The sequence below is a fragment of the Melanostigma gelatinosum genome (assembly GCF_949748355.1).
Source record: "Melanostigma gelatinosum genome assembly, chromosome: 13".
NCBI classification, from domain to species: Eukaryota; Metazoa; Chordata; class Actinopteri; order Perciformes; family Zoarcidae; genus Melanostigma; species Melanostigma gelatinosum.
The window spans coordinates 22,396,501-22,420,174 of record NC_136646.1 but is presented as its reverse complement, the minus strand read 5'-3'; the positions used below and the strand labels follow the sequence as shown (position 1 = coordinate 22,420,174).

The window sequence follows — 23,674 nt, the reverse complement described above, 5'->3', positions numbered from 1 at the left end:
TTCCTGAATCCCTCGTTAGGTTAATCCTGCAAATATTCCCAAAAAGGCAAAATATACAGGTAACGAAATATTTTGATAGGTGTAGAATGACTAGAACTACATTACCCATAATGCCCCTCCGTGTTAGGTAGACGCGTCTACAAGTCAGCCACAAGGAAGTACGACATTACAAACAGCGAGGGTCCAGCTGCTGCTCTGTTTTGGTAGCTGGAGTTTTACAAAAGTGGACACTGGGTTTATTTTAGTCGAAGCATAAAATAAACGAGTGACTTCGTTAAAAATGAGCTTCGCGGTTTTATCGTATGAGGCTTTGGTTCATGCTGTGTCAGGAGCGATGGTAAGTTAGCTTCACTTTCACTATTGATTTCATATTAAACAAACAGGCACCACGTCTCCTCCGTGAGAACTGATTGCAGTCTGTTTTAGGGCAGCGTGACTGCCATGACAGTGTTCTTCCCTCTTGATACCGCCCGGCTGAGGCTACAAGGTAAACAAGTGGTGCATTCTTATTTGCAGTTATTACAGTTATCAATGAAATGTCATTATTAAAAACAAGTTGTGTTTTCTTTGTGTTCAGTTGATGCAAATAGGAAGGCCAAATCAACTCCAGCCATTCTGGCTGAAATTATCAAAGAGGAAGGACTGTGAGTACATTCTTGGTTCTATGTCTTAGCTTTATCACCTAATTGATGTAATTACATGAACACACACATCACAAGCGCCTGACACATTTCCATCCTAACTGGAAAAGATTTGTGCACAAACAGTTTGTGGTTAGAAGTTCTCTAATGCCATGTCCTCACTACTCCGTGTCTCGTTGGATGCAGAGTTGTCAAATGGAAACGATCTCCGTCCACACGGGAGTTTCAGCATTATTCTCAAGTTGATCTGCATCCACACGGCAGCCTTCGAAGGCGGACAGCGCGTGACCATTAACGTACACTGGGCATGCGCGTGACGGTGTAAACAGGAAGTGGATTGCTTGCTTAGTTAAAAAAAATACGACAGAGTAATAAAGTAGTCTTTAATAATGAAAGGTTGTATTTGATACATAAGATCTTCCTCTATAAACTCAAACAGACACAGTTCGTGGAAAGTTTTAGAAGTTTTATTTTTCAGATGTAGTTACAACTCTCTCTCTCTCTCTCTCTCTCACATCAACTTTACTTTAAAATCAACACTTACACGTAAACGTTTACTAGATTATGGTCCATAAATGTGGTCAACACACGTCGATCACTCACTTCCTCTGTGTTGTTGTCTGTTGTTGTCGTGGGGGCTGATGAATGTAACGTTAGCTCCATTGGGGTATTCCTTCATGAGATACGGCATCAGGGGATAAGCTGGGTCACCCAGCAGAAAAACAGGGGCATCATCTTCGCCCTCTACCAATTATTTAGGCATGGGGGAATTGCTCCATCTTTTAGGGCACAAATCTCGCTCTGAACGACATGTAACAGAGGTCCGACTAGCTAGCTTCTAAGCAAATTTTAACATTACCGCCAATGGGGAAATGCTAACCGCGATTAGCATTAGCGAATATAATATATCTTCGTACATCCTTTCACGCTTCATACAGACATACTTACAGACTAAGGTCTCTCAAGGCTACCAAACGGAAGAAGTAAAACGAAGCACGTGATAGTGAGTGTGACGAATCAGGGACGGAGACGTCATGGCTTCTAATAACCAATCCAGTAGCGAGCACGGGTGTGGGCTCATTTTTTCTAACACACATCCGTATCCGACGTCCACACTCAACCAAAACCCCGGCGTTTTCAAATACCTCCAACCTCGGCGGAGTTGTCAGGCTCCTCCGTTTAGGGTGCTCCAAAACTCCGGCGTAGTGTGGCTGCTCAGTGTAAACGTAGCAAAGATGGAGTACAACTGGAGTAGTGTGGACTAGGCATAAGTTGTTCCTGTGTTTACTGTCCCCTCCTGCAGATCCGCCCTGTACAGAGGCTGGTTCCCGGTCATCTGCAGCCTGTGCTGCTCCAACTTTGTGTACTTCTACTGCTTCCACAGCCTGAAGGCTAACTGCCTGAAGGGAAAGCAGTCGACACCAAGCACTGACTTACTTGTAGGCATTGCAGCAGGTAAGAGGGTCGTGTTTATCATAAAAGCCTTGTTTTACTGACTCAGGACAAGAAAGTCCATCCGATCTCCGAGTTGAGTCCACGTCTTGATTTTTCGTCTCCAGGTGTTGTAAACGTACTGCTCACCGCTCCTTTGTGGGTGGTCAACACCAGGCTGAAGCTTCAGGGTTCCAAGTTTCGCAATGCAGATATACGGCCCACCAACTACTCTGGCATTCTGGGTAAATGGTCAAGTCATTTTGTTTTTTTTGGGTTGTCTGTCCGTCTGGTCCATTTTGTGAACGTGGTCTCTCAGGAACACCTGGAGGGAATTTCTTCAAATTTAGAAATTCATTAATGTCTGATTTGCTCTTTTGTTTTTGGCAGATGCGTTTGCTCAGATCGGCCGTGATGAGGGCGTGGGAGCACTGTGGAACGGGACCTTCCCGTCCCTGCTGCTGGTGCTGAACCCGGCCATCCAGTTCATGATTTACGAAGGCCTGAAGAGGCAGCTGAGGAGAGGAGTTCCCAGGGAGGTGAGGGAGGGATCAGGAGAACACAGACAGTGGAAGGAGATTCAGAGCATTTTAGAAAGTACTAATGCGGGGAGATGATGTATGAGGAACAAAGTTTGACCATTGTGATTTTAAACTGATTCCAATATAGTGTTGATATTTAACAGCAAAATAAACAAAGAATAAAGAATAAAACATATATAACTCAACTATAAAGAATATAACTTTATTGCACATCGACTTTAAAGTAAACATTTCTGGCAGTGATCCCTCAAATGTGAGGTAAAAAAAAAGTTGCAATTAAAAATGTCGTATCGGTAACATGAGAGAGCAAAAATACACTGTCACTGAATACCCTAAATATAATTATTAATGTTATATATTATTATAATGATAATACAGTAATGTTGCAGGTAAAAATAAGTGCAACATCATGATAATAAAATAACACACATATAACACTCAACGTAATAAACCAAGAAGAGGAGGGACGTTACTTCAGCTCATCCCATCATCTGGATGGGTAAACACAGGATATGCAGTAATTCTCTTCACATGATTTTTGTGTGACTTAAAAAGAGGGAGACTAGTGAAGCAGATACTTTTGGCTGAATGTGTGTTTTTTTGACATCTCGGTGGTCCACCGGAGTGAAGGTGGATAAATGTTTTAGTTCAGGATAACGTGACGCTCACGATCATTTTCACAAAAGTTTTCTTCTTTTTCCCCTTCCAGCTGTCATCTGTTGAGTTTTTCATGATCGCCGCAGTTGCCAAAGCGGTTGCCACCATTGTTACGTACCCGCTGCAGACCATACAGTCCATCCTCAGGGTAGGTTTTTTAAATGTATATTTAAAACCCTTCTCACAGTTTTATCCCATACAAATAAAAGCCTTTATGCTGCCAGAATGAATTATATGCTTTAATCACACACACGGTTGTCTTGTCTTCTTTTTAATCACAACAGTTTGGTCAGTTCAGCGAGTCAAAGGACGAGTCAAAACTACTGTCCAGCATACGCACTATCAAGTGTCTGTTGGTCAACAGAGTCAGGTGAGTGCACACACACACACACTTCCCATCAGATAGTGATACTTTTTATTTGTTTTTTTAACCCTGTTTTCCATCCATAGGAGGTATGGCATGTTGGGTCTGTTTAAAGGCCTGGAGGCCAAGCTGCTGCAGACGGTGCTGACTGCTGCACTCATGTTCCTTCTCTATGAGAATATTGCCAGCTGCACCTTCAGAGTCATGGGACTGAGCAGCAAGCACTAGAAGAGACGCTAGCTCTAGCTTCACAACCATGAACGTTTGACCACATTAAAGCACTGACTGACTGCACTGATCACTGCTGGTGACACAATGGTAACCTCATCCTCATCCTACAAATACTCTAACCAATAAAACATTACAAAAGTAAACCTGTCCCTCTAATTATTCAGATTTTGTTTGAAAAGTTGGTAAGATATGAAAATAGAAGAAAAAACGTTTTATTAAAATGACAATGACGGCAACTTTAAACAGTGAAATGCATAAATTAAGCAAAAATATTTCAAAAGAAACGAGCCAGATTAAAAATAATGACATGATACTTTTACATAAAAAAGGTTTAAAAATAGTGAAATACGGTCGTGCCCTTGATAGAATGGGTGATATTTTGAGAATAATGGACAGTTACAAGTAACTTAATAAAAGTCACCGAAACTTGATAATGGTGTCACATTTCATGTTGACCGAGTTTATAGTGCATATACTTTGGACATGTAAGTGTTTAAAATATATTTATTTATCTATTTAAATTATTTCATCTATTATATTTGAATCTCCCCCTCCCACTTTATTTTACTTCTTAATTTATTCTTCATTAATTTTATTACGAGGTTTTCCATTAGTGTTGTTGCTATCATCTATCTACATAGTCTGTACATATATGTGCATATGTATGTGTGTAGGAATTTGTAAATTCTGTAAAATGACAATAAATACAGTTTAATAATAGTGAAATAAAGCAATACAAAAAATAACAAATATAATTTAATTTAATTCAAAGCGGTCAGGATTGAAACACAAAAAATGGCCATGGCTTGGTTTCCATTATGCCTCTTAAAGTTCAAGAAATTGCAATATTAATGATTAATGACAAATTATAAGTGCTCACTTAAAATACCTACAGAGCATTACATGTTCTCTTCTACTAATCGCAACATATTTGCAACTTGCATTATTAAAATCCAGAAATGTACAAGTGTATATGTAATTTCTCTGACTTTGTGAATTATTAACATGGGCCAAAGTACAGGACCTCGTATCAGCACCAGCTATTACGAGTCTGCTGTCTTGCGCACATCTTTGGGACGCACGTGGAGCCGACGTGCTGTCCTGCGCAGACGCACACGCCCGTGACAGTTCTAAGCAGCTATCACACCGGAAGGAAGCTCGTCCATCCTCGTACTATACAGATCGGAGGTACCACAGATTACGTGACGGCCGTAGCTCAGGCTTTTCATTACGTAAACGCTCCAGCAGCTCTCCCGAATAACAACATATCACTGAAGTTGACTAACGTTAGTGCCTTTTTCACAACCACCATGGCGCCAACAACCGCTAAAGACACTGAGAAGCACTGCGTCCTGTGCTGCCAAGAAGTCGACATCTTCGCCTTGGGAAAATGCGACCACCCGGTCTGTTACCGCTGCTCCACCAAAATGAGGGTGCTGTGCGACCAGAAGTACTGCGCCGTCTGCCGGGAAGAGCTCGACAAGGTGGGCGTTGCTCCGCCACTGTGCCTCGGGGATGTGCCGCCTGGTGGTGCTAAGTAGGCCGCGTTGTTCTGGCAGTTTTATTGTAACGCATTAAATAAAGAAGCAGGATTTTGTTTGATAACATCGTAGCTGTATTCATAATAAATGAAAAGCAATGCTGGTAAATAGTGCTACCAACCGCTCAGACTAACGTTACTTTCTACCTCGATGTCATTAGCCTAGCTAAGGTAGCTCACGCTAGCATTAGCACGTTCATCGGTGCAGGTTAGCTAACGTAGTTAGTTCCACCTTGAGTCAAATAGCTAACAGGTTGACAGTGTGCTAGTCCAACTGGGTTTATCTAGTGATTCAGTGAACTGTCATGTCAACTGTCACGTCTCAAACAAACCGACGGTTCAGCGGTGCTGGCTAGGTTGCTAGTTAATTTAGCAAAATGCTGAATCTTATTCAAGGTAATTAGCGTCTGTGTGCTAATCACCTTCTCCAAGAGGAACTCGTTCCCACGTTACCGTTGAAAACAAAGGTAACGTGAGCTGAATATGACACTCTGTCGGTGTCATACGTAACGCATACAATAAGGGCCTAACCCCACCACTCCCATAAAAAGTTACCTTTGTGTGAGCAGTCAATTGTGAAATGTTCATTCACAATCACTATGACAGATGGTTGTTGCTATAGAGTGGTCTCGCCGACGTCACGATCTCCTTAGTTACGAGGTCTGTCCGCCATGTTGGAGTACATACAGATCCTACATGGCCGTGAGTAAACAAGGAAGTGCCGCGAAAATACCATACTTTGAATCATTGGATAGTGCATCAAAGGTTCGCTACCTGGCCAAATTGAAGATTATTGGTAATTTGGATCCCTATACGATGAGTGCAGATCGTTTCAGTGCCGATCCTACTTATCTTCCATCTGTAAACTACGCCAACATCTACACGTATCTCGTGAACACCCCCAGTCCTTACACAAGTAGAATATGGGATGTGTGGTTCTATAAAATGGTATAGAATTTGCAGGGTTGAGAAGTCCGGCAGTCCAGTATAATATCTCACTTTTTCATCATTATTTTCGAAAAATTCTGAATCAAACATGGATCGTTCATCGGAAAGTTCCTTTTTCAAATTCTGATTTTCCGAGAGTAGGCGCTGCATCTCAGCTTGCATTGCTGCAATCGTGGCCCCACCGAGGTCTGTCTGGTTGGCTTGGTTATTCTTATCCTCGTCCTCATCCTCTGCTGCTGGTGGGCTGTCATGTTTACCTGAAACAGTTTGTAATAAACATTGAAATACAAGTTTACCGAAGTAGTCTTATCGGATTAATTTATATTTCCTTTATTAAATACTGTTCACAAACGAATTTGTAAATAAAATCACTGACCACTTATAAAGTGATCCGCACATACTCTAGTGTACGCCAAATTCCATTCCTTTATATCTCGAGAGATGCGTGACAGCCATTTCTCGCGACGTCGCTTGGATAGCTCCTACGTGTCATTTCCTTGATGTGTAATGACCGCTGGCAAACGAAAGAATGATTTCTTGTCTCTATCAGCTCTGCTGCCACAACCAAAGACAGCACAAAAGTTCACCATGATCGATAGGTTATGCGACTCAGCCGTGCATGCCAGTGGCTTTGTGTGTACTCCAACATGGCCGACAGCTAAAACTGTGACATCACACGAGACCACTCTATTGTCAAAATGTTTGTGTGTGTGTGTGTGTGTGTGTGTGTGTGTGTGTGTGTGTGTGTGTGTGTGTGTGTGTGTGTGTGTGTGTGTGTGTGTGTGTGTGTGTGTGTGTGTGTGTGTGTGTGTGTGTGTGTGTGTGACAGCAGTCGGTACCAGAGACCGTCGAGCGTGTACAACAGGCGAAACACATAGATATATATATGTATGTATATATACACACACACACACACACACACAACTTGCTCTACTGGTCATACATTGACTGCTTCCCATACTTCCATAGGCTGCATTACATAAGGTCTTTGTAAGTAAAGCGTTAGGTACCTAAAATGTACTCATGTCACAAAGTACTATCCAACAGTGCAATACAGCCTCAATATCCCTTCACTTTCCTCAATGAGTGTGTATTGAATGAGTTGTTCTTACGTTCTGACTTTCATGTTGTACTCAGGTGGTGTTTGTGAAGAAACTGGAGGCCTTCTCGTCTCTGCCCTACCAGCAGTTCCCCTGTGAGAAGAAGCACGATATCTATTTCTGTAACGAGAAGATCTACGCCCAGTACAGGTACTGCTCTGCTCTGGTCTCCATTAGTTATGATTGTGTTGTTTTTAGACTTTTAATATTTTCTTCAGTCTCCGATCTGTAACCAATTTGACGCTGCGACTACGATCAGTGGAGACTCCACCAGTTAAATGCTACTCTCTGCTCGGGGAGAACTGAAACTGAAAACCACTTTCACTGAATCGAAACTCAGTGTAAATAAAAAAAAAAAGAACATCCAGTCACTGAATACACACAGAAGAATGTCAATTAAAAACCCACAATAACATTTTAAATGTACAGTCAAAATGATTCTTTGTTGGAAGTCTGGATTTCTTTTCAATGGCAATTTTTCTTTTCAATGGCAGAAAGTTGCTGTTTTCGCACCATAGAAAAGCACTTCTTGTCATCTCAGCATGTAGTAGCTTGTTTCGCTTTAACTTGACACTAATGGAATTTTTTCTCTCTCTGTGTGTGTGTGTGTGTGCGTGTGTGTGTGTTGTATCAGGCATCTGCTGTTGCCAGAGTGCCTCTGCTGTTCAGAACCAAAGGTCTTCTCCAAGTATGAGGAGCTGGAGTATCACATGAGGAAGCAGCACGAGCTCTTCTGTTGCAAACTCTGCACAAAGCATCTCAAGGTAAACTCGCCTCCAACCAGCTGATACAGGGGCTAAACTTTTATCGCTGATCAGAATCGATGCACTAAGTAGGTGCAATTCAACTCTACACTGGTTCAGAGATATCTGGAGGGCAGAGAACAAACGGTGGATTTAAATGGAACCTTGTCTTATAACTATGCTAAAAGTGGGGGTCCCACATGGTAGCATTTTAAGGCAGATTGGTGTTAACTCATTTAGGTATAAATTGAGCTGTTTGACCACATCCACTGGAGCACTGGCTCATAAATACATAATATCTGAACATTTTGATGTCATGTTATGTCTTAACTTGTTCCTTAAACTTCACTTCTGCCACCAGATCTTCTCCCATGAGCGTAAATGGTACAACCGTAAGGAACTGGCTCGTCACCGAGCACATGGAGATCCAGACGACACCAGTCACAGAGGACACCCGCTCTGCAAGTTCTGCGACGACCGCTACCTTGACAATGATGAGCTGCTTAAGCACTTGCGCAGGGACCACTACTTCTGCCATTTCTGTGACGCAGATGGTTCCCAGGAATATTACAGGTGTGTTGCAGCTGTTTCTCACACACAGAGAAACCCTGTTTGGAGTGTGGTGGCTCTGTAGTTTGAAGCAGTTGTTTAAATGTAATTTTTAACCCCTGCTGTAAACAGTGATTACCCGTACCTGAGCGAGCACTTCAGAGACAGTCACTATCTGTGTGAGGAGGGCCGCTGTGCCACAGAACAGTTCACCCATGCATTCCGCTCTGAGATCGACTACAAGGCCCACAAAGCTGCAGCACACAGCAAGAACCGAGCAGAGGCCCGACAGAACCGCCACATCGACGTGCAGTTTAACTACACCTCCAGACAGACCAGGAGAAACGAAGGTCGGTGAACTTGTTATTGCTCTGTGTTTGACACAGGCCTCATCTCTATGTTTAGAAGGTAATGTAACTAGTTTGAAGGCAGTGAATGTGAAATGCGTGCTTGTCCTCAGGTGTCATGACAAGTGACGACTACGAGGAGATGCGTCAGACACGAGGAGGAAGAGGAAGGCCTCAGGGGGGACAGAAGAGCTGGAGGTATTCCAGGTGAGTCTCAATTAGCAATGCTGCATTGATCGGATGGAGGTTTATGACTTTGTATCACAAGTAAGCACCGACAGCATCCAGAAACTCTGTAGGACAGACAAAGATGTGGATGCTATCTGGCCATTTGTGTGTGTGTGTGTGTGTGGGGGGGGTGTCTGACATTCCTTTCTGTGTAATTTCAGTCTTGAAATGTAGCACACAGTCTCTGAAGGCCTCACCAGTGCTTTAAAGTGTTACTGTTCAAACCATATTATGTTTTAGTAGCTGTTGCAGTCGAATTCCAATCTGTTCTCAGTCACTTTCGGTGTCTTGTTGCATTAGTGTCGTTGTGAATGTGTGCTTGTCCACGCAGGGAGGAAGAGGACAGGGAGGTGGCAGCTGCTATGCGGGCATCCTTGGCACAGTGTCGGCAGGAGGAGAGAGGAGCGATGCAGGAGAGGAGCGCTCCCAAACACGGCAGGGAGGAGAGAGGAGCGATGCAGGAGAGGAGCGCTCCCAAACACTGCAGGGAGGAGAGAGGAGCGATGCAGGAGAGGAGCGCTCCCAAACACTGCAGGGAGGAGAGGACCGAGAGAGCAGAACCAGAAGAACACAGGACCGGACACATCAAACCTCCAGGTGAAAAATAAACATATTTAAAAGGATATAACCAGTTAATGTGGTGTTTTCTGGGTTCACCATTTGGTTTAGTTGCGCAGCTGTCCCCCAAATAGTCTTATTCATAGAAGTGAAATGGAAGTAGAACAGACACTTCAAATCAATGTAGCAGGACAGTCAGAGCGGCGGCCATTATTATTATGTGTGGTAGCGAGCTGCCTTCCGTGTAAACTAAACCCAGTCGTGGACTCACTGAGGTGAGGTTTTGTAGTATGAAGAATGGAGAGGCGTCTTTTGTGCGTGGTAGTTACCTTGGTGCTAGAGAAGAATTGGGGATTTCTGAATTTAATAACCGGGGTTTGTAAAGAAACGTGCACAGCACTATTCTCCTCACACAAAATGTATTTTATTTCTATGCTCTTGTTGCATCATGGGATTGCAGTAAGAGATCCCCAGCAGCTTAACTGTCACTGTGCTGACGTGTTTTGTTCTCTTTAACAGTAAGAACAATGAAGAGCTCTAATCCAGGGGATGGAGAAGATGACTTTCCAGCTTTAGGAGCCACAGCTGCCCCACCCATGTAACGTTTTACTTTTAACACGACAAACTGAAATCCCCCACTCACACCAAAGTGCGCTGAAATGTTACATGTCTGTTGTTGTGTCCCCTGCAGCTGTGTAAAGCCAGCTCCTGCGGCGGTAACGGCAGTCCACGCAGCTTTGAAGGAAGACGACTTCCCCAGCCTCTCAGCTGTAGCCGTTTCATCCCCCATGACCCCGGCTTACTCTGTACAACCTAAGAAGTGTTCCTCTTTCCAGGAGGAAGACTTCCCCGCGCTCGTGTCCAAAATCCGGCCCCTCAAACATGCAGCTGGCACCAACTCTGCTTGGTCCAACCACACCGCTGTAGCTAAACCCCACACTCAGCCTCCTCCGTCCTCCAGACCTTCCCCTCCTCTCCCGTCTGTGTCCTCTGGCCCGCAGCTCCTCTCCTCCTCCAACTCTTCATCTTTGCGGAGGAAAAAGAAGTTAACGGAGAACGAAACGGCGACATCTACCCGGTCTCCTCCACCTCCTGCTGTTGATGACGATAAGGGAGGGTTGACGCAGCAGGAGTTCCGCTCGGTGCCCACCATGTTGGACATCTCCTCTCTGCTCACCGTCAAAGGAGGCAACAGCAAACCCCCCACTGTGACCTCCAACCCTCCAAACCCGACCCCCATTCCTGATCCTTTTACCTCTAAAGCCAGCAAGAAGAAAAAACAGCAGAAGAACACGGCTGTTCCCTCCACGTCTGTGTCTTCAGGGACGACGCAAACTGTAAATACCATCTCGGTGGAGACGGCAGCACAGAAGGAGAACGTCCCCGAGAAGAGTTGGAACAAACCCCCCTCCAGTGGCGTGACGGCGGCTCTGATGAGCGGATTGGCTAATGGCCACCCTGACGTGTCACCACCCGTCAGTAAGGAGCCAGTCCCGATAAAGCCTCATCCCAAGCCCGACCCCCCTCTTGATCAGGAGGAGGACTTCCCTGCTCTCATGACCAAGAACCCACCACCAGGTACGTAATATCCACAATATTCATCTCTTGTCTTGTAACATCTTCTTTTCTCCGCTTATATTTTGTTACTATGACGCATCACCTTCCACACGAACGTTACGGTCAGTTGTTACTCACACTGCGTTTATCTCTCAGGCTTCAAGTCCTCTTTCCCGCTGAAGGCCTCAGCTCCGGCCCCGGCCTCCGTCATGCCCCCACCTCCGCCCGGCCTGGGAATCTCCGCCCCTAAACCTCCTCCCGGATTCACTGGGATCCCCCTCAACAGCAACGTGGTGGAGCCTGCTTCGTCTGCAGTCAACCTGTGAGACGATCTCCCTTTTTAATGCATGCTCTCCTTTTTGGTTTGTCCGTGTTTGTACCTCACAAAGCCAACGTTGACTTTATTCTTTTGTATTATTTTTATGCCCCAGGCCCCCCAAGGTGTGGAGCAGTGGTTACCTGGCGCCAGAGGACTTCAATCAGAGGAACCTGGAGCTGATCCAGTCCATTAGACTGTACCTCCACAACGATGAGTCAACATTCAACCAGTTCAAAAACTACTCTGCACAGTTCAGACAGGTACTCGCCACAAAATATGATCCCAAGAATTATTTAAATAGCACAGTAGTCCTGAGGCCCCATATATATGGTTGAAAGCTTCCTCATCCTCCTCCTCTTCTTCGTTCCCAGAGTGTGATATCAGCAGTCCAGTACCACAGCAGCTGTAAGGACCTGCTCGGAGAAGACTTTAACCGCATCTTCAACGAGCTGCTGGTGCTCCTGCCGGACACCGGCAAGCAGCAGGAGCTCCTGACGGCCCACGGAGACTGCAGGGCGCTGGAGAAGCAGTCGGGCGCCGGAGGAGGAAAGAAGAACAAGAAGAACGCCTGGCAGATTCCCACCACGATGGCCAACGCGGCCGCTGAGCTGGACTGCCAGGTGTGCCCCACTTGCAGACAGGTACTTGCCCCTAAAGACTTCAACTCCCACAAGACCCTGCACAACAGGGATAGCGAGGAGTTCCCTTCCTTGCAATCAATTAGCCGTATCATCAGCTAGCCCTTCGTTTTGTTTTTTCCTTTACTCCAAATGCCATTGTGGGGTATTAGTTCAGTTGCCCCCTGCAGCAGCCAGTCTGGAAAACAGCAGCCACGTCCCAGCGGAGTTTTGGGCTCGTAGCTCATAATGAATTGGATTTTTAAGAAAACAAAGATGGCTTACGTTGTTTTTACTTTCTATGGGGATCATGTTGATAGGCTTGTGCTCCGTCTCAACTCTACTTCTTGCATCCTTTGAGGACGTCTCCAGCTGGCTCTGGCACTGGCAACACCGGACCTGTCGATTTATTTAAAGAAAGGGGAGAGACGAGCAGAGGCTTTACTTGAACGCTTTGCTCTCGTGAAATTGTATTGATCCACATTTTTTTACCTCGCTTTGTGTTTTCACTCAGTACAATGATGGCAAAATGTATTTTGTTAACATCAAAGCTGATGAATTATGTATGATTTCCCAGAGGGGCTGCTTGCTCAAATAACTAAATAAACACAAACATGATCGGTTCAACTACAGAGCACCATATTTATTTCAGTGTAGCTGTTTTAATTGTCCGTCGCTTCATGCAGAGGAAGGTCTGTTGAGTGTTGGAGTGAGTGAGTGACGGGAAGTAAGCTGCTTCAGGAGCTGGAACACAGTTTTTAATGTCGTGCATCATTTTCTTTTATTCCGTTTACATCACTCACCAATGTGGTTCATTGGTGAGCTAGTGCTCACCAATAGTGATAGTAGAGATAGTGCTCCTGAACTTGGTAATTTCTCAATTTTTGTCTGAGACTATCCCAATTCTAGTCCTTTAACATTATATATAATTTAAAGGGAAGATTTCCAACCTTATCTCGATCTAAGTTCGGCATATAGTGTGAAATGAGCCTGTAGTTCTTTTTTTATCCAGTGACGAGGAAGAAGAACTACAGGGTGCTTCTTCAGCTCTGGTAGCTGTGGGGCAAAATCATACTTTAAAAACTTCAATGTCCACTTTGCCCATCTGTATTGCAAACTAGTTGTGTTTTCAACAGTGAAAACGGTATCCCAAAATATGTGTTTGCAGAGGATGTTATGGTGGAATATTTTTACAGTGTTTTGAAGAGAGAGGGAACTCTGCGTGGAAGTTTTACTCCTCACTGGGACAGATGTGTGCTGGAGAACTTCTGCAGGATCCTGAAGATCAACTGGAAGAGACGACGAGGACCAGCAGGGCGGTTTGGACATGTTTTGTGAGCCGCTGCAGCGAAGCGGACGGCACATCTTCACATCGCTCTCTTCGATCCAACCAGAGTCGCTGATTGTTGGAAAGACAGACTGACGGTTTTGTTGAGTTTCAAATGAAGTGTGTTTGAAGTGTCACGACCCGGCTCTTGAGCCATGACAAAAACGTTAGGCACACGGGTGGTGTAGACGGAAACGGTATAATTTATTCTTAACAGACAAAGTCATAGTGCTGCAGGAACAGAGGGCTGGACCCGACTGCGCAGGCAGGTCCGAAATACCCCCTGGGAGACTGGCCAGGTGCTCCCAATTGAACCAAGAGGCTCCGCCTACACGGGACCTGCAAACCAGCACAGAGCACAAACAAGACAACGCCCACAGCAGGCCCTGCGTAAAGCCAGAGGCCGCCACAGAAGATGAGTTCACGAGGCTATTTAATTCAGGTTGTGTTCTTCTCTTTAGGTGTAACAATGTTTATATTGACATTTTGTGAGTTTATTTTGTTTATTAGACGCAGCTGGTTGTGTGTAGAAGGTAACCCACAAGTTCCGAATCTCTCGCGAGATGGTTTGAGTTCAGATAGGTCGTCATCAGCGAGTCTCGCTCTGTTTTTGCAACTTGTGGGTAACCATCTATTCATGACCATAAAAACAGGCCTTTAAACGAGCTATAACCTTACACAATATTCACCTTTTAAAGTTGATATGGCAAACTTTTAAGCAAACCCTTTCTTATTTATTTTTTTACACATTCAACAACTAATGACCAACATATTCATTTGTAGTTTTTCCATCCACCGGATGAATCAGAGTTCAATATTGACTCTACCAGCTGTATCTGGCTCTCTAGCTGCTCTGTTTTTTAGTGCTAATTCAATGAAAGCAGCGCCTGTTTCTGCCAAACAATGCAGTGATCGATAACCAGAACAGTGAAGTTGCCAGACGGCTTAACAATGAGCCCAGGGGAGCTGTAGATGCAGGTGACGGCTCTCTAAAGGTTCACCACTAAGAGCAAGGAGCTCTTTCTCGTTGTCCTGTCACACATGGTCATAAAATATTGATTAAATGTAATCTTCACAAATCTCCAGGCAGTGAAGTCGGGGACAGAAACAGGCAGTCCAAAACATGTTTTCTTTTTTATTCGAGTGACGGTGAGACTGCAGTCCAGAGACGTTCAGGTAATAGACAGTGACACGCATCTCTGTACACATTGTTTATACACTGAAGAGGTCGAACACCTTCAGAACATAAAGAAACAACTCAGAGGAAACACGTTAAAGGGGTAGCACGCTAAAAATCAATGTTTACTTGATTGTTGGTCGATGAGGGGGGGTTTCACATTTTTATTAATATTATAGGGGGTGATATTGTAACATCCATGCAATGTATTATACTGGAAACCACACAAGTGATGGCGTTACTACATGTCACCTTTTATAATCTCAGCCTAACAAAACATCCGCATGAAATCACATAAAACTTTGATTTTGGCGAGAGCGGTCAAGCTAAGTATTTCCAACAGTGCATTCTGGTTCATAAATAATCATTAATATGTTTATATTTTCAGTAGTACAGGACAAACCAGACCCTAGACAGCATCACACACAGGTTCCATTTACTTCAATAACGTACTGAACTTTACAACCAATACCACGGTAGTGTAAATGGGCCAGAGCACAAAACATAGAGAATGCTTGTATTATTATTTTTATCTACCACACTGATTGAAGAAGAGACCGAAACACTGAGAACGATAATACAACCTGACCTGACAGTACCCCAAACTACCCAATAGTACCCCAGTTGTTCCTAATACCACCAGCAATAACCCCGATTTAACGGGTAACTATAGCAGCCCAGTAATACCCAAGATTTAAGGAACTGTACTGGCATTTGTTTTCCATATTTTGGCATATTTATTTATACTTTAATGTGACTTTAATGATGTGTCGGTTCACTTTCGTGGAGTGGCGTCAGGTCAATTTGAACATTTCATGTCTGGAGTCTCTACAACATGGAAAACCACAAAGTCCTTTAACTTGCATCAAATACACTTAACGGTACCAAACAATGCCCAGAGTACCTGAAAGTATTTGGAAAATCAACCTGGCCTGAAACCCCGAATACAAAGTGTTTTCTGGAACTTTCCTGATCCCAAGATCCTAAAAGGAAATCCTACTGCGTTATCCCTAAATTCATAACATAGACTCACTTAACTATGCACTCGCTGACAGTCTGGTGAATAAAATGCTTTTGTAAAAAAGTCATGCTCAAAGGTAAATCTTAAACCTTATCTTTGTTTTACAAGACTTTAAAATGATCTTTATCCTTTTAATGCTCCAACTAGAACAAATAGAAATTGGCTTAATACCCATTTGCCTAAAGACTGCATTCAGAATCTGCATTGTTACTCTGAGTCATTAGCCTCATTAATTATGATTTTCCTCTGAGTATACACTAGACAGGAGCGTGTGCTGCACCCGACTACCTCGCTTACTAGTTTATATTTGTGTTTCTGGGTGCAGAGAGTTTCACCCTGGAGCTTTAAGATATACGCACACAAGCGCATGTCTCCGTGTGACCGACTCGATCATGAGGTTGAGGTGACATCACTGAATAAACAAAGAGTTGTTCGGGCGTGCGGCCAAAGTTTTGACAATAAACTGCAATTAATAAAACACAGGAATATATCCAGACAGCTGGCCAATCTCATTTTGCAAAAAAAACAACTTGTCAACTTAAGAATTACATCGTGTTCAATATATAATGAGATCTATACAACAATGTCATGCATTATTATCATTACTTTCAAAACTCTTGTCCCTGTGCTGCAGTACCGCCTCTGGTCGACAGAGGGCGCTGTCTACAAAGGACCAATCAGAATAGCAGGCAAAGCGTTCTACGGGTCAATATTGTCACCAATATGAAGTTTTATATTTGGCTCTCTTCATCAAAACAAACTCTTAGTTCCGTACTTTGTAATTCATACATCTTGACGGTGACACTGATAATATATTTAGCATTTTGAGGGATATGATTAAAGGGTGTAACAGACTTATGATTTCCTCCTCTGCAATAAAACACGTGTTCAAGAAAATAACTTTTCTGCACCACAAAATTGAATTAACTACACGGATTCACACATTTTCACACACGTCCCACCCACACGTCTCCCATGCTAATACACGTACACCTGTTGCACGTGGACGCACTCCCTCTCACACACACACACACCAAAACTACAGTTTCGCTGATGGCGAGTGTACGTGAACCACGACACAAACACTGCTACACACCGACATGGTTGGCATGATAACTATCTACATCTGGGCCCTTAGTGACCAACATCCACCCAAACCTGTCCCCAAAATTCAGACCCTCTCTGAATAAAAGCTCATCTTTATGATCGTTTTGTGTATCTTTTGTAGTCTTTTTGATTTTGTCGTGGTTGTTTTTTGTCCTTTTCCCATGATTTGAATCTTTTTTTGTAGTTTTGCATCTCTTTGTGGTCGTTTTGTGTTTCATTGCAGTCTTTTGTGTATCTTTGCAGTCTGTCATGCTTGTTTTTCTTCTGTTTGTGGTAGTTTTCAGTCTTTTTATGGTCGTTTTGTGTCTCTTTGTAGTTGTTTTGTGTCTCTTCAATGTTGTTTTGTGGTCATTTTGCGTTACTTTGAAGGTTTTTTTGCATCTCTTTGCAGCTGTCTGTGTCTCTTTGCGACTCCTTGTAGTCGTTGGATTGACTTTCCAACAAGAAATTTAAAGAATCACTTCAAACAGAGGCTCTAGTCGAGGGGGCCCCTGACTCCGTCGGCCCTGTAATAATCCGTCCATGCCTGGCACAGAAAAATAACGGACTGAAAGAGGATTCCCTGTGGATCTTTGATAAACCTGGGAAACGAACCCGTGTGCAAGAATGACCCAGAATCACACAGATTCAGGTATTGTGACAATATATTTTGCATTTTCTTGAGAATAATTCTTACATTACATCAAGGAAGACCATAAATACCAATACTATTTGTATTTAAATTAGAAACAAGCTTCTGTGGAGGGGATCTGTTGGATTAATATATAACTTCTATATCTAGCAAACTTCACCAGGGAAGCTCAATGGAAGTCAGATAAACACTTTTTAATTTGTTAGTACAATTCAAAGACTAGTAATTTGAGACAGTGCCTGAAATTGGTGTGACCTGACGTACAGCCTACCGACAGTACAGTGTAGAATGTGAGATATTGCACTTCGTCACAAAACGTTGTTGTTTTTTACAGCATGTGGAAACCTACTGAAATGAAGTCACTGTCTGAGACACAGTACAGTATGGCACTGAGTTGATCTCTAAGTTTGGAAACATGCAGATTCAACACACTTGATCACTTTTAACGGACCAGACCGTACTGTAGCTGAAGAATACATATCGTTCCCCCAACGTTCCCCGTTTGGCATGAAAGGGGATTTTGACACTTCAATGAATGGAAAGAATAAGACGACGGTGCTGTATGTGAGTGCCTTCTGCACTTTTATCTTTTACCTAACACTGCTTTGTGGTGGAGTCACTCACTTTTTTATTTTTTTTGGTCAGAATTGTGTCTACAATATGGCCTTCTCTTCTACATTTTCTCCTCTTATTTTCTTCTCCTCCCGAGAGGACACTGGATTTGAGAACGCAAGAATTTGAGTTTAATATACAGGTCAAGAAAGGTGCAGAAAAAGCTGGAATGTTAAGGAAGGAAAGGGAACGAGACGAGGGAACAAAGGAGGAGAGGCCTACTCAGCCCAGATAATCAACACACAATCAACTGCAGGTGTAACATCACAGACAGCTACTTTTCTGTCACTTTCCTCTCATCCATCTCCCGAACCTTCCTCGTCCACCGTCTCGTCTAGTAGATGGGGACCTGGTACGTGGGCGCGGCGTTGTTCTCGGTGAACGGCGGGCTCTGGTAGGTCTCTGTGGTCTCAGTGGTGGTGCCGCCTACTGGTGAGTTGGAGGGGTACGGCTGGGTGGGCGCGCCGCCGTCCATGTGCTCCGTGGTGAACAGAGTCATGTCTGTGCCGAGCAGATACTTCTGGACCGCACGCACCGTTAGACCGGCCTACAGGGGCGGGAGAAAAATTCATGCAAAGAATAGAACAGCTTGACATTTAGTAGACGAGAGAATAAGGGCATTTCCCAAAATGCAGAACCATTCCTTTAAAAACCTTCAATGTTTACAACGATGACGACGCCTCACAAACTACTACAAATAGGTGCGTCACATTAAGCACAATGCAGCAGATGCATGACCAGTTTTTTTGGCATTAAAATGTAATCCGACACGGATTACTGGTCATGGTGCCTCTGATCCAACAGCTCTGATCCAACGGCTCCGTCTGAAGGGTTAACTCTTCTCTTGGGAATGTCAGATTGCTCTTCTAAAAGTGTGTAGGTCCCGATCAACATAAGATAATTGACATATTTTAGAATACAGCGTCAGATAGTATTTTGTTTAGCACCAGAGGAGTTATGGAGACTCTTTGTCTCCAACGTGACATTCAGGTGCAGCTTTAGACCGACGTCAGCACTTTGAAGTCATGGTTGACAAAGTGAGGTTGAACATGTAAAAACTATTGAGGGTGGCGGTTTTTTTTTTTTGCATTTAGATAGTGGGGGTGGGGGGGGCTTTCCTGCATCTGTGCTCAGGAGCTTATTGTCTCATAATCTGAGCAGAGTTTAGGTGATATTGTGCATTGATTCAACAGCTGTGTGTGTTTTCTGCAACCCTTAAAGAAGAACAATGGGGGGGGGGGGGGACATTTGTTCTGTCAGGTTCAGGAACGGTTCATGTTCATGTTCCAGAGAAGGAGAGCACCGGTCAGTCGTCTGTGTGTTAAAAGCTGGCCTGCACTCATGAGCAATGAACACAAACCCAACTAAAAGCCTACTGAGCACTATGCAGAGAAAGTTTCCATATTGTGTGTGTGTGTGTGTGTGTGTGTGTGTGTGTGTGTGTGTGTGTGTGTGTGTGTGTGTGTGTGTGTGTGTGTGTGTGTGTGTGTGTGTGTGTGTGTGTGTGTGTGTGTGTGCCTCTGTAGTTGCTTGTTCTCACCCAGGTGATGATGGAGAAGAAGGAGAAGGCGATGGCAGCCCGGGCTGCGTCCGCCCCCTGGTTGAGTGGCAGCTCGTCGGCCGTGGTCTCAGACCACTGATTGGCCAGGAAGCAGAAACTCACAAAGTACAGGAAGGTCCAGAAGCCTGCCAGACACCAGTGGAGCAATAATAACACTTTGTTACGACAGAAAGAGAAAAGGTAGTTTCCAACTTTAAACATGAAACACAATAACCTGCAGTTCTTTGTTCCCTTTAGAGATGAAAGATACTCTCGTTTCTCGAACACCTTCTTAAGTTTACAGGTTTCATTTCTCTTTATGTCTTGTGGTGCAAGAACGCAGTCTTCTGAAACAAAGCAGCTGGCCTAGTTGGGCTACTTTTTTTTTTGGCCATTTTGGGGGAAGCCCTGCCTTTTGAATACTGCCGATTAGAAATAAATCACACACTAACAAAAAAATGACAGAATCAGAAACTGTTTATTGCTGAGTACGTTTGCACAGGCAAGGAATTTGTCTTGGTGCTTGGAAATCAACCCAATGAAATAGTATGAGACATCAATTAAAAGTGTGTGTGTGTGTAAACACAACTGAAACACGGATCGTCGTCCTCACCTGAGAAGCCGATCTCGAGCATTATCGCCTTCTTCCTGTCCTTGACGGAGCTGATGGAGGAGAACTTGTAGTCGAGCATGAAGAAGAAGGAGCAGGCCAGCAGCCCCACCAGGCCCACGAACACGCCGTAGTTACACGCGTCCGCATTCTTGTTGAAGACGCAGTGGAGACGCTCGCTGCCCAAGTTCACGTAGCCCTCGTTCACGATGGAGGCAAAGACCACCAGGGAGAATATCTGTGGAGGAGGAAAATGAAAGACGGGGAGGAGGAGGAGGAAGAAGAAAGTGAAGGAGGAAAGCGAGAGATGGGGAGGAGGAGGAAGAAGAAAGTGAAAGAGGTGGTGGTGGAGGAGGAGGAAGAAGAAAGTGAAGGAGGAAAGCGAGAGATGGGGAGGAGGAGGTGGAAGAAAGTGAAGGAGGAGGAAAGTGAGAGATGGGGAGGAGGAGGAAGAAGAAAGTGAAAGAGGAGGAGGAGGTGGAGGAAGAAGAAGAAAGTGAAAGAGGAGGAGGTGGTGGAGGAAGAAGAAGAAAAAGAAAGTGAAAGAGGAGGAGGAGGTGGTGGAAGAAAGTGAAGGAGGAAGAAAGCGAGAGACGGGGGAGGAGGAGGAAGAAGAAAGTGAAAGAGGAGGAGGAGGTGGGGTAAGGAGAAAACTATGATCAGAAATGATTGCCTCAACATTCCCCATATCTCTCTCCTCTCAGTGGAAACAGGGTTGTTTCCTCCACAGCGTCGCTCTGAGCGCGCTCAGACCAAAGGCATTAACCTAATTTCCCGTCTTTGTCTCTCTGACTGAAGACGTGGATGCTTCACTTCCCATCAAGAATCGTCCTGAGGCGGTGTGTGTGTGTACACCAAAACGGGAACGTCGCTGTAACTCATGCTATAAAACCATTTGTTCCCTTGTTGCTTTTTATGAATGAGACTCTTCTTTAGGTCCACATCTGTAGATCTGTTTCGCTTCCTACCGCTGTCTGGACTTACACACTGATCAGCTGACTAACTAGCAGAATAGGGCCATGTGACACACACACACACGGGCACTCACACTGGGGGGTGTGGGTCATATGATGGTGGACAATGGGATAATAACCACACTTTAAAACCAATCACATGTGTGGATATAATCAGCAGATTCACGCTCAGATGCTTTTAGTGAATCACAATGATGAAGCGGCTCATGCATCGAAGCACTGCATCTCCAAATGGAAAGAAAAAACTTTTACTTTTTTAAAAATATGATTGCATGGTGTGTGTGAGATATTTCTAAACCCAGTTAAAGGAATACATTCTACTTCTATTTGTCTGTTTTTACATTGGGATGTATTATCAGTTTGTGATATCAGTGCTGTAAGAGTCATCTGTAATTGACTTGTTTCATTTACTGTCCCTGTACTTCATCTGCTTCACACTTTGATTTCCTTGAAAAGCTTCAGAGAGCAGCGGCGTCGTTGTAGTCGGTGGTTGAAAGTCGGAAGATAATTGTTCACCTACTTTACTTCAGTATTTAAATTGTATGCATTTTTAAACTTCTGACCCCAACCTCTGGATTAAACTAAATATATATAAAGTAGTCTCAATCTCGACCAGCTTTAACAGTAAAATGGCTCTTATGTATTGCGTCAGAATTAACAATGTAATCATTTTATACATATTAATACATATTATTAACGGGGCATTTTTTCTAGGATTTGTCGACATAAACCACACACTGCACTTGGCTTCCCAGATTGCAAACAACTGAAACTTCTTCCGTGTACCAAGCGTGTTTAAAGAACTATGGTGGTTCTCCTTTTAAAGCTGTACTTCTGATATAAGTACATGTTGTACCTTCACTCAAGTAAAGGATCTGAGTAATGTTACTTCTAACATCATGTGATATCTGATGATTATATGACACTTTGAAGGCTTTCAGCAACAAAAATACACCAACAAGCAACACGATGGACAATTCAACTTGAAAGCACATTAGCTCAAACTGTTTAAAACACGACTGAGCGAGGCTAAGCTGGATGTGTCCTTCGTAATAAGCTAACGACGTATCCAACGGGCTCAGTAGGACATCATGCTGCACTGGAATAATCACAGACACCGGAGACTCAGGATTAAAATAAAAGCTATTGGCACACATCTCACGCTCTGTGACAGGTGTCTCCTCCTCGGTGTGTTTCAGAGATCCCCCCCGCACCGGTAGAGAAGACATTCTCCGTGTCACCCAAAGGTGATGCGTTACATCAACCGTCAGCGCACGACGCGCCTCCGTGTGCCCTGCGTGCGTAATGATGACCGCGGACCAATCACATGGTGAGGTGACGGACGACGACCGTTTAGGGGCAAAGAAATCGGCAAAAATCATGAGGTGAAAATATAATTGGCGACGCAAAAAACAACTTAAGATGTGGGCACATAGTAAATAATGATGTTTTATGTAAGATATGAACAACAGGAAGCAGGAGGAATGAAAAGGTCTCGTCTTTCTACACAATCCGGTCCGGTCTGCTGCACATCTTATTTATAGAGAACTGGCGAGATTTAGAAGAAAAAAGAGAATAGGTCGGTTTGTGCTCAGAAAAGAAAAACCCACAACAAACATCTGTATTAATCGGTTTCATGGTCAGGGTGTCAGACAGCCAGCAGGCCTTGGTTACACCCTGTACGCTGCATCTATCAAGACTCCGGTATAAACACTCGTTCCTTGGTCCGTTTACACACCCTGATTTCTGGGGTCTGTATTTGCAGTGAGAACACGTCACAGGTCTCGCGCAGCCACGACAACACAGAGCCCCCCACATACACGCACACACACACACGAACAGCAGTGCCTGGAGAAAAAAAAAAGACCCCATGCGCTCACCCAGGAAAGCAGTCTGAGGATGGTCTGCGGCTGTTTGGCGAAGGTAAGCGGGTCGATAGTGGACCCGGACCGGCCCGCTCCGAACGATCCCACTCCGTCCATCTTCTGTCTCTCTCTCTGTGCGCTCCTCGCGGCTCCACGCTCCCGGCTCCACGGCAGGATGGATGCGCTGCTGCTCGCTGCTGTGGGGACTGGTCCTGCGCGCACGCGCACAGGCACAGAGGACGCCGTGAGTGGGGGGGGGGGGGGGGGGGGGGGGGGGGGGGGGGTCCGATCCGATGTGCCCGCGCATAGACTGGTGGGATAACACATTTTTGCACAGATTTTAATGTTATTTTAATATAGAATGTAAATAGAATACACATGTGGATGTCTTCAAGAGGGGCCTTCTGTCAAATTAGCTTACATTTAACCCTTGTATGG

The 23,674-nt window shown here is 44.4% G+C and overlaps 3 protein-coding genes across 3 annotated transcripts; 2 read left to right on the top strand and 1 right to left on the bottom strand.

Annotated features, from left to right (window-relative positions):
* The first annotated feature begins 187 nt into the window (after positions 1-187).
* slc25a17 (solute carrier family 25 member 17) lies at positions 188-3,980 on the top strand. The gene is made up of 9 exons (XM_079281504.1): positions 188-337; positions 427-487; positions 578-644; positions 1,945-2,096; positions 2,201-2,317; positions 2,463-2,611; positions 3,324-3,419; positions 3,556-3,641; positions 3,722-3,980. Exons 1-9 carry the CDS (start codon positions 281-283, stop codon positions 3,861-3,863), a joined length of 927 nt encoding a protein of 308 aa, XP_079137630.1. The 5' UTR covers positions 188-280; the 3' UTR covers positions 3,864-3,980.
* Positions 3,981-5,090: 1,110 nt separating this feature from the next.
* On the top strand, positions 5,091-13,002 carry znf598 (zinc finger protein 598). Its single transcript, XM_079281075.1, has 12 exons — positions 5,091-5,350; positions 7,492-7,604; positions 8,089-8,218; positions 8,559-8,770; positions 8,879-9,096; positions 9,207-9,300; positions 9,653-9,918; positions 10,399-10,477; positions 10,571-11,457; positions 11,593-11,758; positions 11,868-12,015; positions 12,127-13,002. The coding sequence occupies exons 1-12, from the start codon at positions 5,177-5,179 to the stop codon at positions 12,493-12,495; spliced, it is 2,856 nt and encodes a 951-aa protein (XP_079137201.1). The 5' UTR covers positions 5,091-5,176; the 3' UTR covers positions 12,496-13,002.
* Positions 13,003-14,841: 1,839 nt separating this feature from the next.
* syngr3a (synaptogyrin 3a) lies at positions 14,842-23,394 on the bottom strand. The gene is made up of 4 exons (XM_079281369.1): positions 23,252-23,394; positions 20,401-20,635; positions 19,788-19,933; positions 14,842-18,794 (listed from the first exon to the last, which is right to left on the bottom strand). Exons 1-4 carry the CDS (start codon positions 23,351-23,353, stop codon positions 18,582-18,584), a joined length of 696 nt encoding a protein of 231 aa, XP_079137495.1. The 5' UTR covers positions 23,354-23,394; the 3' UTR covers positions 14,842-18,581.
* Between the last annotated feature and the right edge of the window lie 280 nt (positions 23,395-23,674).